Here is a 14,350-nt window from a genome sequence, read left to right as displayed (position 1 = left end):
GGTTCTCTATATACTTAATTATCTATTTATTATTTTTATCATTATTTCTTTGACAGATTAAGACTGCTACTGCCTACATAAAGATGCCATCATTTAAATTGTTTAAAATTATCAAACACCCAAAAGACAATTCCAGCACCAATAATCATTTCCCAATCAGCCAAAATATCAATCAACGATTCCTCAACTCTAAAATTTTACAACTCTAAAATAATTATTCCATTACCTTAGGTGCAGAACTATCAGTGATGGCAACGGAGACCTGGCCAAGGGGAGCCGTGGTTTGGCGCTTTGTGAGTGGATGAGGATGGTCGTGTGACTGTCAGTGATGGCAATGGAGACCTTGATTGCATGATGGCGGTGGTCCGTCATCTGTGGCTCGTTCGTCATCTGTGCCGGCTATGAGAGAGGGCGTCTCTGTTTGCAGGTGCAAGAACTATTGCTGCTGTTTGCAGAACAAAAAGTAAAACGCAAGGACAAAGTGTTTGTGTGTGGTTCTTCAAAACGAAAGAAAAAATGCTTCGAAACGGTGCGTTTCCTTTCAATCTCAAAACAACGTGTTTCATTCGGGGCGCAAGTTGGGGTGCAAGTCAGTGCAAATAGCTTTATAAATTACCACATGCCTTTTCGATTTTGTATTAAATATTTAAATTTATCAAATTAAAATACTTAAAATACCCTTGTGACATCATCGTTTTTTAAATGAAGTTAACTATTTTATGGTAAAATGATAACAATTAAAATATCATAAAGTTAACTATTTCGTGATCATATTATGTTATAGCATATCTAATATACAGCAATCTTTGAGTTATGATCCAAAATCCAAAAATTACGTTATGTGAAATAATTGAATTATATATACATGTTATATAATCCAGCCCCTCTACTTAACTCTTTAATATCTTTCATTGCCACACGTGCATTGGTAGTATCCGCATCAATATTTAAAAAGGCCAGCTCTTAAAACCAGAAACAGAAGGCGTCAAGATTTTGGAAAAACAGACAAAACAGATTTTTTTTTTTTTTTTTTTTTCTATTGAAACGAAAGCTTATTACAAGGGAAACAGCTTACATTACATGAACTTTAGCCTGATTAAACAAAGCCAACACCTACATGCTAAGACTAAAACGAGACAGTACACTTGCGGGGAAAAAAAAAGAAAGAAAGGAAAAGGAAAACCAAAACCAAAAGAGAAACATATTAAAGACACCACAACTCTCTTTGTCTATTACACTTGAGCTGAGCACTAGCTAGCGCCTCCTTGATTGTTCAACGCCTGCGGCTTGCCGGTTCCTTCTGACAGTTGAAGTAAATAGTGGCCACAGGGAGGCCAAGATCCAGATTCCCAGCAAAGAGCCGAGTGTTGAAGTTAGCCCTCGTTGGTGGCTGCTCGACCAGCCCCAATGGAGCCTTCTGCTGAAACAGCACCATTATGTATCGATGAATCCCCACCGGTGGCCGTGGCCCCATGTACGGCAGAATCTCCATCCCTACATTACAAACAGCAAGCAATGAATATTTAGACAGTAAAATTTAACACATCGAAACATATTACAAAGTTACGTTAGTCCGAATTTGCTTTATTTTTTCCCCACTCTTGGTTGACTCGTGTGTCTCTACATGGATGCCACGTGGAGACAGAGAAGCCAGACGAGTGTCCAGTAATAACACTCATCATCTGTACAAGTGGCCTGGACGTGGCGCCATCCACTGGACGTTCTCCAAAATCCTTCGTCAGCACGTGGTGGGGATAATTTCATGGGTGACACGTGTGATGTGCAACACACAGAAGAGTTGTATCAGTCATTTGAGAGAATTTGCGGCTAGTGACTAATGTTTAACACCCGTTGGGTACTGGCTTACTTCAAGAAAATGGGCACAATATCGTCGATGTGATATAACGCGTGAGAAATTTTTGCACTAACTTGCATGCATGCATGCATTTAGAAATAACCCAAAATTAGGAACAATAATAACAAAAATAATATTCCGGAAAATTTTAAAGAAAGAAATGGTTTCAAGAACAATTTTCTTTTTCATGCATAAACTTTACCATGGAAAGAATAAAAAGAAAAAATGTTATAGCTATCCGTTTTCACCTTGAGCGGGGTTAGTGCCACCAGGAATGTCCACGACGATCCTGAAATGATAAGCAAATTGGATGAAGATTTATGAGAGAAAAAAGGTAAAGAGAGACCGCTCTGATGGAAGTGAAATTTAATTGACTGTTAAAATTATTCTGTTTGCATAAAATTTCTTACCAGTGAACCCACTCCCTCATGCGTGGCTCGCTTGGACTCGGAGCATCAGGATCAGTCATCACCTGCACAAGCAGCAAACAAATTTATATTATAAATATCACCTTGCGTGCATGTAATCGTAAGAGAGAATGAATAAACAATAAAAGAAAAACATATATATGAATGCAACTGGAGAGAATAGAAGATAGAGAGCAAGAGCAGAACCAAAGTATAAAGCTCATCAGAGTGGCCGGTTATGTTGAGTTTTGGTGGACTGGTAGCCATTGAAGGCTTGACGTCACATCCGTTGGTGACATGCTTTGAGCCATAGTAAACAGACATGCCAACGCTTGGGACAAACATATCGACGACGTCGCCGATGACCCTGCCGACGACTAGAGGATCAACTGAAGCAGCCATTGAAGCAAAGAAAAGGAAAATAAGAACAAAAAGATGAGTAAGTTTCGGTGTGGGTTTCAAGTGAAAGGAGAGGTAGGGTTTATATAGCGTTAACCCATAGGACATGCATAGGGCACTATAAAGTTGATGAAAGCAGAGGCTGACACGTGGTCTCGGGCACCTAAGAGAAAACCACTACCCTTTTTGTTTTTTTACTTGTAACAGGTGGTGGCATCAAGGCCGACGGTTACAAAATTTTGTATTAAGCCAACAGAAATGCTCTGGTGCTTGTGTATTGTTTCATTGCTCCATGCAAAATCAAGATAAGCATGAAAACCCAGATCAAGACAAAGACAATAGTGGGGTCCACAAAAAAATCAGCGGTATTTGATGATATCATTGGCGGAAAAAGTGGACCATGAAACAGGGTAGTGCAGCTCTTACACCTAGTGGTACTAATCTGTGAGATTCGATTGTGGATAAGTTTTGAGTGTAGAATGAATGTAGACGAAATTTGTGTCAATTGTACAGTCGGCCATTGGTTTTAGGTGATGCAGCCTTTGATTGTGACAAGTGGCAAGTATTCTTCTGTCGTAGAAACACACGTAAGACATGGGTAGAGGTTGGATACAGCTAATTTTTTTTCCATTCTATTGTGGGGCCAATTTTATGCGATCGTCGAATTTTTTTCCTACCAACGGCAGCATGCCACGTAATTAGCCGTTTTCATGGGTGTCCGATACTTTCGATGAAAAATGTTTTCCCGGCCGAGAAGCGAAGCTGTTTCATGCAAGAATTAGGATTCTTTCTTAACCTATATATATATATATATATTAATGAGTAAAATACACGGTTAATAAATAAAAGAATAATAATTAAATAAATCTTGACTACAGTTAATATATGGTCAGACCATGTATTCTTTTTTTTCATGTAAATGCGCAAAATCAGTTAATATATTAATGATTTCTATTTAAGAAATTTTCCATTGATAATATACATGTAATCGTGAAAATCTACTTCGTGGTTGCCTACTATATATTTAAAGTATGTAGTTTGCGCATTTTTTCTTCAAATTTTATGAAATTTCTAGCCGTCCATACATACTTATATGTCTTTCCAGTGCCCGGTTTCATCCTTATGAAAACTTTTTAACTTTTTTTTCTTAAACCTTGGTGGAACGGATAATTTTACTAAAATGAAGATAAAGATAACATCTAATCAAATTGGCCATAATATGTCTTATTCTTAAAAAATAAGTTAAAAACATTCCATCGGAGAACAAATGAAGAAACAAGATCATGCATGCATCCAAAGGGCAAAGAACCATACAAAAATCATCTAAATCCTTATAAGAAATTTAATTGAGGGAATGGCATCCTCATTCTTTGTATTTGTTGCCAAGGTTAGACTTGGTCGTTAATTTTTTGATCATATAAATGAATAAAAATTTGGTAAAAACTTTTTCAATCATACGGTTTCGCTAGCTACGTACGGTTTTCTTGATTGGTTTCATAACAACACCATTTCCTCGGCCTTATTGATTTTTTAATTTGACAAGAAATTGTTTGTTTTTTTGTGTTTCATCTATTCACAACTCTTAGGCGGTATAATTTTTATGGGCAAAGCTCACTGCAAGCGTACGTCCAGTTAAATGTATCATCCATTTGTTTAGAAAATTAAAGAACTAAAAGAAAATAAAAAATAAAACAAGAATTAACATTTTCTAATTTTCTTCTAACAAATCCAATTATTACTACCAAATAAAATATAAAATTATCAACATGGAAACATAATCATACCTGCTTAGGGATTCTTCCCGTATTCCAAATGCTTGTACAGGATTTGAATGAGAAAAGCCACGCTGTGGAAGGTGCTTGTGCAAATCTTGTCCAGCTAAAAGCAACCTTAGATGTAAAAGGAATTAATAGCAGGAAGAAAGAGTGTCTAAAAATAGATCATCGCATATAATAAATCTATAGCAATGTCTCAAATACATCAGGTCTAAAATGATTCATCAAATTCATTATTTAGTTTGAAGCCCCTCAAAATTTGTTCAGTTCACAAATTCAATTTCTGGTACTGAATTTCAAGGTCTACATTGAATGGAAAGTATTCACATAAGATGGAAATAAGAAATAGATGCAACTCCATCGGAAAATGAAATTTCTTACCTTCAACGCAATTAACTACTGTTGAGGAGGGAACTAAACTATTCCACGTGTCCCGTGGTGATTGGTTAGACACGGTATTGAGGTCTCGAGCTGACTGAGCTATAAAAATATTTGGCTAGGGTTTTTTTTTTCTTTTTTTATTTTAAAAAGTAAGAGGTGGGCCAAGTCCAAATAATTTTTTTTTGTTTTTTTCCCCCTACTCCCCCAAGGATCGAATCCGGTTAATCAGCGGCCATAAGCTTCATGTTGTTACTAATCCAACCACGCCCTTGAGGGCAAATATTTGGCTAGGGTTTGCTTGCTAACGATTTAGTGATTCAGGAGTGGCGAGTTCAGGAGTCAGGCTTCAGGATATTATTATCCCTCTATGTGTAAATTTATAACTACCTATGATAAATAGGTCCATATTTCATACCAGCTCTAAATATTGGATATGGATATAAATTTTATTCACATAAATATGAATATTCATGAGATGTTCATCAACCTTAAATTTATATTTTTAAAATAAAAATAATGTAACATGTTAATATAACAAAAGCTAATTAATACTACATTACTCTAAGAAATTATCGTTAATTGTTTATCTCTATTTATATTTTCTAAAATCATTAATTTTAAAAACTAATTAAATTTATTTTTTATAAAATATAATAATAAAATAAATATTGCCGCTATTGCTATTCCATCGCTGGTGACCAAAAAGGTGAACAAAGTATGACAAATTTGGTACCATCGGACTCTATTACAATTTATCAATGGTATTGAATTTGTTGGTGAAAAAGTAAATGATGGCGGCGGAAATACTACCCAGAAGGTTGACGGCAACTTAATGTCACCGCCTAACGATGATGTGATGAGTTGCAGTGCCGCCTCAATCATATGTTATGGTTTCTGACGAGTTTGATGGAGGGGGCGGTACATCTCACTGATTCACCTAGTCAGCGACGGCATGTTGTCGCCACTTTTTGGGTGGCATTTGCGCGTAATCAATTTCTTTTTTCTAAAAAAAAATTAGTTTTATTTCATAGATCGCGAAATTTTGAATCTGATGGTACAAGATTTGTCATAATTTGATTAGTTTTTTGGTCATTGATGACGAAACAATAATGCCAGCATTTGATAATTTTTAGAGAAAAAAATTTAATTATTTAGTAGGTAATCTATTTTTTAAATTTTCTAAAATTAATATTTTCTATAATTTTGTTATGAGGGTCTATTTGGGAATAAATGTTTTTGTTTAGTACAATTTTGTATTTATTCATTTTTAATCTAGATATCTAGTAAATAGATTTCATCCAATATCCAGTTGGATATTTTTTTAAATATCCATATTCATTTTTTAAAGAATTTAAATAGTCAGACTAAATATATGGATATCGAACTTAGATAGACCAAATATCTATCTTTACACTAAACAAATAATGATGAATTATGGTAAGGACTAACTATTTTTAAGAGATAGTAGAGATGCTTAGGGTTTTAGCCACCTGGACTCATATACATATATTGTGATAAGGTATTGTGCTAAATCTTAACTTAAGGATTACGAAATGTTGGAATCTCAAGTTACGAAACTCCAAAAATGCGATTGGGATGTGATAAGGCCATATGATTTGTTCTTGATTATAATGAGGCTTCGCCTAAGAATTAGAAGATGCAATTGTACCTAGTTTCTTGAGAATTAAGGTACTATTCTATTTTGCATAAGTTTGGTCAACTGAAAGCTCAAATGAGTAATAATGAGAGGTTATGCATTTTGGATCCTCGTTGATAGTGCTAAAAGGTAAATAGCTCTATTGCACCATTCTTTACAAGTTGGTTTTTTTGGGGTGAGCTCCACTTATGAGTTCTTATCATTTGGTGTCAAAACAAAGGTTCATGACGAGAATGAGATTAGACATACCATGCCAAGTATAAGATTAGTATTAGTGTAGCTTCATGACTGTCATTACGAACTGGGCAACCTAAAGTGGGCTAATAAGAGAGGATTTCTATCACTTGGTTGAGTAAAGTAGAATATCATGAACCTTTGTTGTTTGAAGTTTGATGGAATGTTATGATCCTAAATCTTATATTGGGTACATATAACAATCATTGTAGGAATATAAGCTCCTAAACACCTTGCCTTATAAGTTGATTTTTAAGAGAGTTCCTTATTTAGGATTTTCTAAACTTACTAATGAAGTTCTCTATTATCATAAAGATGACATTAATAAGGTTTATTTGTTTTTGAAAATAAGTGTTTGGTATTATTTTGAAATGAAATTTTGTATTTGTTTTAAAATATAAGAATGATCAATTTTCTATAAATTTGAAAACTCCGTTGGTAGTTTATTTTTAAAGTAGTGTTTGAAATTAAAAAAGTCAAAATGTATTTAGTTGTTTAACTAAGAATATGAAGACAATCAGAGAGAGCATAAGAATAAAAATTGTATAATATAACAAAAGCGTTGTAATGGAGGTTATATTAGAAAATAGTTTTATGGTATATGGTTGTGGATTCACGATTAGAACACAATTGGATCAACGATCCAACACTTTTCTAGCAAAAACCTTGATTAAGAATGAAGGGGTTTATGCCTTAAATAAGGGTTTAACAGCTACAATGCTAAACTAAATTTTTCACACAACACAACAACATTATCAAATGGCAAGAATAATGAAGAAATTATTGTGGATCCCATCAACGACCCTATCTATTAGACAATTATGGTGATTCTAATCACTTCATTTATCAAAGCTTTTGTATACGACCCCTTTGACTTGGCACAAATCCATATACAAGTAGATGTATGAGTTTTGACACTATGAAAGGTGTCAGCCTTATGTAACTTTTAAAATAGTATAGCATTTTATATCAAACTTTAGTTATAAATTAGTGTGAGTTTTGAGCGTCTGTTATTTATCAGAATCCTATAAAATCAACAAGATCTAGCAACCTAGATTCATGAGTATTCATAGAATTAACATGAAATTTAGTTTTATTTCATTATGATGTGTATTCTTATACTAGATAAATGATTGAAAAAATATCATCCTACTTATCATTGCATCTTCTTATGTTAATAATATCTTTCACTACATCAATGTCGGCTACTTATAATGTAGATGTCCACATTTAGATGTTCACTGTTTATATTTTGGATGTTAAGGGTGTGCTTGGCGTTATTTTTCAAATGATAATTTTGTATTTGTTTTATAAGGAATTATTAATTTTTTTTATAGATTTAGAAATTGCACTTGGTAGCTTCTTTGTAAAACAGTTTTTGAAAATTGAAAATTGAAAATGCGTTTGGTTATTTGTGTAGGAATGTAGAGACAAGGAGAGAAAATGAGAACCAAATTGTATAAGACAATAAAAGAATTTTACTCGAGATTATATGAAAGATTTTTTTATGATATTTGAAAGTGGAAACACGGTTAGGAAACAACTAGATCAACGATCCAACAAATTTATAGAGAAGACCTTGCTCAGGAAAGAAAGTGTTTATGCTTGACACAAGAGGTTAACAGCTCCAGTGCTCGAGCAAATTTTTTTGCACTACACAACAATATTGGATTCCATTAACAACCCTTTCTATTAGACAATTGTAAAGAATTTCATTACATTGGCTACTACAGCCTTCGTTTGCAACCCGTTTGACTTTGCACAAGTCTGCATGCAAGTGGATGTAGTTTTGTTATTACATGGTGTTGAAACTATAAAGACGACTTGCGTGCTATACTTTGTACACCATTAGAAGTGGGAATTTTGGCACTATAAGAAGGTGTTGGCCTTGGTGTTGTAGAAGCTATGACACTAAATTGAGGCTTGTGTGCCCTTATGAGAGAACTAGGGAGGATATTGATAGTAAGGATACAACCAAGATAGTTTTCTATGGATTTAAATAAAAGATTCCCAAGGCTTGTCTTCATTTTAAAAGTTGCTTGGAACTACTGTATTGGCTACAAGACAGTGTGCACCAATTGATTTTGTGAAAACTCAAATATAGAGTCAATACCTAATGGACTATATACAAAATCACTAAAATCTAGGGGACTTTTGAGATTTTATAGGATTTTCTAGCTTATTATGCTAGAGTAGTTGTGTCTATTCTCATAACTTTGACTTTCATAAACACAAACCTATCATGAGAGGTTAATGAGATAGGACTTCTAAAACTATTATGCAATATATATATATATATATATATATATAGAACATGAAAGATAGAAAAATCGTGTAATATTTATTTTTTGATAAATAACTAATACCAAGGATAGCAAAAAATATATATATCATGACAACCTTTTCAAAAATATTCATTAGAATTTGAAACAAGTAAAGAAAATTATCCAATAACAATTCTTATACCATTGCATTAGTAAAAGTAATTATTCGAAAGTTTAATTTAATTAAGACTTGTTGGTCTTCTTAAGGGAATAAGCAAAAGAATACCAATCTTCAAAGTTTTTTTTTCTTTTTTTAGATATACTAATATATTACAATAAGAGTTTTACTGATATTTACAATCAGAAATTGATTGAGACTCTCTTTAATAATTTTATTATGACACAACTCAAAGGTTGACCCTCACTTAATACTGGAGGGAGATCTATTATACCCTAAATGTGGGGAAACAAGTAGACCCCTAGTAAGAGGAGAGTGGTTGGGACTCGAACCCACGTGCTCAAAGTTGTTGAGTGCATGGGTTGCTAATGGGCTCATAGCTCATTTGTTAGCCTAAAGGGCTACACATATTGTAATTTTGATGATAACAAACATATGTTTTAAGTGATTTGATAAATATTGTATTTCGCATTTTCTCTAGTTCTTGAAGGATAATGTTTATGATGAAGTGAATCATGTTAAATCAAGTTCAAGACACTCAATGGACAACGGCGCGATCAAAAATAAAGTTTAGAGCTCAACAGACTCATTATTCTGACAATTCTTGTAAAGTCGGTATGATTCAATAGATGAATAGTTTAGCATTTGAGAAACTCAAGAATTTGTTTAATAAATCATTATTTTTTTCATAAATCAAAAGTTTTACAAGTATAAGCTAAGTATTTTATGAAGTTAGTTATTTTTCAAGGTGTGGACTAAAATGAAAAAGTTTTGCAATCTTTGATTTTAATAAGTATTGTTTTGAATTCCAGAGTTGGACTTATTTGCAAACATTTGAATTTGTTTAGGTCATACTATAATTTATGAAAGTTTAAGGACCTGAGTGTGAATATCATAAGTGGACGGAGAGTTTGCGGCTAACCGCCTGAGGGCTAACGACTAGCTACCTGAGGAAAATTTCACATTTTCAAATTTTGAACTAAATTAAAAAAGTTTTGAAAACTTTAAAATTTATAAGTATTATGTTAAATTTTGAAAAGGATTATTTTAAAAAATATATATCATGTATTGGGTCATATCACAATTTTAAAAAGTTTTAGAAATAACAAGTATTATTTAGAAATTCTAAAATTGGACCTGTTTGCAAAGTTTTATGACGTTTTGAGCCATAATTTAATTATAGAAAAGTTGTGCATAAAATGTAATTTTGTGAACAATGTTACTGTAGCAAATTCAAATTTAACGGTGACTTTACTGTTCTGAGACGGTGAACTAGATAAATTAAGCGGCTAGCCACTTGCTTGTTGGAATTTGCCTATAACAACTAGTTTTTTGGGCTTTAGCTATAAAAACTCAACTCCAACGTCAATTTTAAGAATCCAGCAAGCATAAACAAGTTTGAAACAATATATTTTGAGCTCCCAATTCAAAAATCACCATAGATTAAATCTTATTGAGCTATCAATTGTACATCCACTCTTAAAGAGAGTTTCATTGTTGTAATATTTATTTTGGAAAATTATCATTTGTATACCCTTAGTTTATTCCATTATCAAAAATACTATAATACTTTGAGGGTGTATCAATCGTCCACCCTAAGTTGACAAAATATATCAGCTGACCACCAAACCGTTAGTTGCCGTTAAAGTATGATGACGTCAGAAGGGTAATTTGGTCTTTTCATATGATACAAGTGATAATTTAATAGTATACAAGTGATACAAAAAGAATTTAAGGTATATAAGTGATAATTTTCAAGGGTAAAATCGTCAATTCACTGTAATTCCGTTAACTTTCAAACGGCAACTAACGGTTTGGTGGTCAGCTGATACATTTTGTTAACTAAGGGTGGATAATTGATACACCCTCAAAGTATTATAGTATTTTTGATAACAGAGCAAATATAGGGTATACGAATGATAATTTTCCATTTATTTTTCATCAAATTTGTGAGTGTATAAGTGTGAGACACACCTGAGTGAAGAAATTGAGAGATAATCTCTTGGTTGTAAAGGTTTATTGACACCTTAGAAGTCAATTGTAAAGAACTTAAAGTCTTGGGAGGTTTAAATAGTGAAATCTTCGAGATTGGTTGGCTTGGAGGTGTGGACGTAGGCGGGGATTGCCGAACCACATAAAAAGTATTGTGTTTGCTCTCTCTTCCCTTACTCTTTTATTATTGTGCTTTATTGAATTTATTATTTTTTATTTTATTAAGGAAATATATTAAATTATTTTGCGTAAATTTTAAAATCTCAATTCACCCCCCTCTTAGGTTACATAACTTGCATTTCACCATTGGCCTACATATCTTCAAAGCTATAATAATAAGTTAGTTCACTTTTAAAGGCTAGTTTGAGATTGTGGTGGCTGATGAAATAAATTACTTCTCCTTTGCGGATAAAAGAAGTTACTAATTAAAAAAACTAGTTTAATGTTTGATAAACTATGATATTGTTGTTGCTATGAGTTTGAAAAGAAATGTGCATGAATTTAGTAACTTTCATTACGAAAATGCTATTTTATTATATAACTACAAAAATACTTACAAGTTTAAATTGTCTTTTGTTTGTCAATAATAGTTTATGGAAAAATAAGATATGTTTGCTTTTTATTAAAATGATAAGGTTATTGTGAGGAATGTATACTGATTTGGGGACCAAAATGCAATCAAGAGAAAGTTTCTAGGCCTTAATGCATATCAACTTTAGTTGAGGGGTCAATTTGCAAATATGATGCTAACGTGGTCTAGAGGACATTAAGGTTGTTAGACTGTTTTTAGAAAAATTTCCAAAATAAATAGGTTGGTTCACAGTGCATGGTATAACAGTTTTTTCTCTTTCACTTCTTCACCAAATCATGTGATTCTTGTTTTAGAGCAATCTTTGTAATGTTCTCTAGAGATTTGATCTATGTGTAATTAGTTTTGAGTAATAAAAGGCTTTTGAATTCTTTCTTCTCACTTAGTAGTTTGTCTTTAGTGTTGTTTTTTGGGTTTTTGATTCAATTTATTATTTTCTCTATTTCTTTGTTTCTTTTTTTTATCTTAATTGATTTATTGATTAAATTCTTAGTGAACTAGCCATTAAAACACAATAAGTGGTATCAAATCCTTGATTGGTTCTAGACAATGTCACTTATAGAGTCAGAAATTGGAAAATTCACCATTGGTGGTGATTTTTCATTGTGGAAGATGAAGATGAGGGATCTTCTTGTCCATTAGGGTATTAAATCAGCATCAGAATAAGAAGATTTTGGGGGGCATCAAACTCTGTATTTGAAGAGAAGAGAAAATAGGTCTTGAACTGGGTGCACAGTACTTTAATTTCAAGTCTTAGTGGCTCAATCTTGAGGAAAATTTCTAATGAGAATGCAACATTGAGGATCTGGAATAAAGTGGAGGCTTTATGCATGAAGAAATCCTTAGCTCACAAGCATTTTTTGAAGAAGATTTTGTTTAATTTATCAATAAAAGGAAGGGTATCCATTCAAGAACACATAGACACTTTCAACGAGATCTTTCTTGATCATGAAAGAGTTGAAATATGAAAATTAGTTATGAAGACAAGGCCTTCTTTCTGCTGAGTTCACTAAGTCTTATGAATGATTTGTGGACACCATGTTGTATGGTAGAACAATAATAACATTAGATGATGTCAAGGCTTCTCTAAGCTCTAAGGAGATTTAGAAGAATGATTGACATGAAGTGAGTAATGGTAAGGGTTTAATGGCAGAATAAATAACTAAAGACAAAAAAAGAATAAGAATAAAGCAAAGAAAGACGAGGAATTGGCAAAAGAGAAGATAAAGAGAAGGAAATGCTTTCACTATAAACAACAAGATCAGTACATTAAAGATTATGCTGAAAAGAAAAAAGATGAGAAAGAAAGAACAATAGATGCAGTAGTAGCTTCTGATGATTCATATAATGATGGATATCATAGCACTGACTTATTGGTGGCTTCAAATAGCAATATAAGAGATCAATGGGTCCTTGACTCAAGTTGTTCTTTTCGTTGTGTCCTGATAGAAGTCTATTTTATAAATATAAATATATAGGCAGTGGTAGATTTTTTATGGGAAACAACAATATGTATAAGATTATTGGTATAAGGTCTATCAAAATTAGGATGTTTGATGGAACTATAAGGACTCTAGATAATGTAAGGCATGCAGCTAGGCTAAAGATCAATTTAATCTCTTTAGGCATGTTGGATAATTTGTGATACTTCCTTAGATTTGAAAATTATGGTTTAGAGATCATGAAAGGAACTGAAATAGTGATGAAAAAAGCAAAGAAGAATGGCCTTTATGTGTTAGAAAGTTCATCAGTATCCGTGTTGGCTGCTATGCCTGCTATTTCTGATATAGACATAACCAAATTATGGCATATTAAACTTGAGCATATGAGTGTTAAAGGGATGCAAGAACTAAGTAAACAAGGGTTACTTTCTCATGATAAGATACATTAGCTAGAGTTCTAAGAAAATTATACCTTTAGTAAGGCACATAGGTCCAAATTTTCAGAAGGGTTGTATAAGTCTAAACAAGTGTTAGATTATGTATATGTTGACATCTAGGGCTTGCTCCGGTTCCTTCTCTAAATGGTATGAGATACTTCATGTTTGTAATAGATGATTACTCAAGAAAGGTTTGGATATACATATTGAAAACAAAGATCAAGCTTTAGAAAAGTTCAAAGTTTGGAAGGCTTTGTTGGAGACTCAATTTGGTTTCAAATTGAAGTGCTTAAGAACTAACAATGGCTTTGAATTCTGCAATAAGAAGTTTGAAGATTTTTTTCAAAGATAAGGGATCATAAGGCACAAGACAATGTGATTCATCCCTCAGAAAAATGGCTTAGCTTAGAGGATGAATAGAACCCTTGTGGATAAGATAAGATGATTACTGATAAACTCCAAGTTACTAAGGAGTTTTTAGGTTAAAGCTATCGCTACAGTCTATTATTTAGTGAATAGGTTATAGCTATTGGGTTAAAAAACCATGAAGAAATTTAGTATGAGAAGTTTACAAGCTATAAACATCTTAAGATATTTGGATGTCTTGCATATATTCTATTAAACAAAGAAAAACTAAAGCAAGAGCAATTAAAGATTTATTTGTGGGCTATCTAAATGGGGTTGAAGGCTATAATAAATAATGTAGAGAAGCTTATAGGTGTTTAATAAGGACTGACGTT

The 14,350-nt window shown here is 32.8% G+C and overlaps 1 protein-coding gene across 1 annotated transcript; it reads right to left on the bottom strand.

Annotated features, from left to right (window-relative positions):
* Positions 1-1,070: 1,070 nt before the first annotated feature.
* LOC18056129 (protein MOTHER of FT and TFL1) lies at positions 1,071-2,691 on the bottom strand. The gene is made up of 4 exons (XM_006451596.2): positions 2,470-2,691; positions 2,266-2,327; positions 2,104-2,144; positions 1,071-1,494 (listed from the first exon to the last, which is right to left on the bottom strand). The coding sequence occupies exons 1-4, from the start codon at positions 2,662-2,664 to the stop codon at positions 1,274-1,276; spliced, it is 519 nt and encodes a 172-aa protein (XP_006451659.1). The 5' UTR covers positions 2,665-2,691; the 3' UTR covers positions 1,071-1,273.
* Positions 2,692-14,350: the final 11,659 nt, after the last annotated feature.

The sequence above is a fragment of the Citrus clementina genome, unplaced genomic scaffold (genome assembly GCF_000493195.1).
Source record: "Citrus clementina cultivar Clemenules unplaced genomic scaffold, Citrus_clementina_v1.0 scaffold_1, whole genome shotgun sequence".
Lineage (NCBI taxonomy): Eukaryota > Viridiplantae > Streptophyta > Magnoliopsida > Sapindales > Rutaceae > Citrus > Citrus x clementina.
The sequence above is the reverse complement of the archived record's forward strand: the minus strand, read 5'-3'. Positions and strand labels throughout refer to the sequence as shown.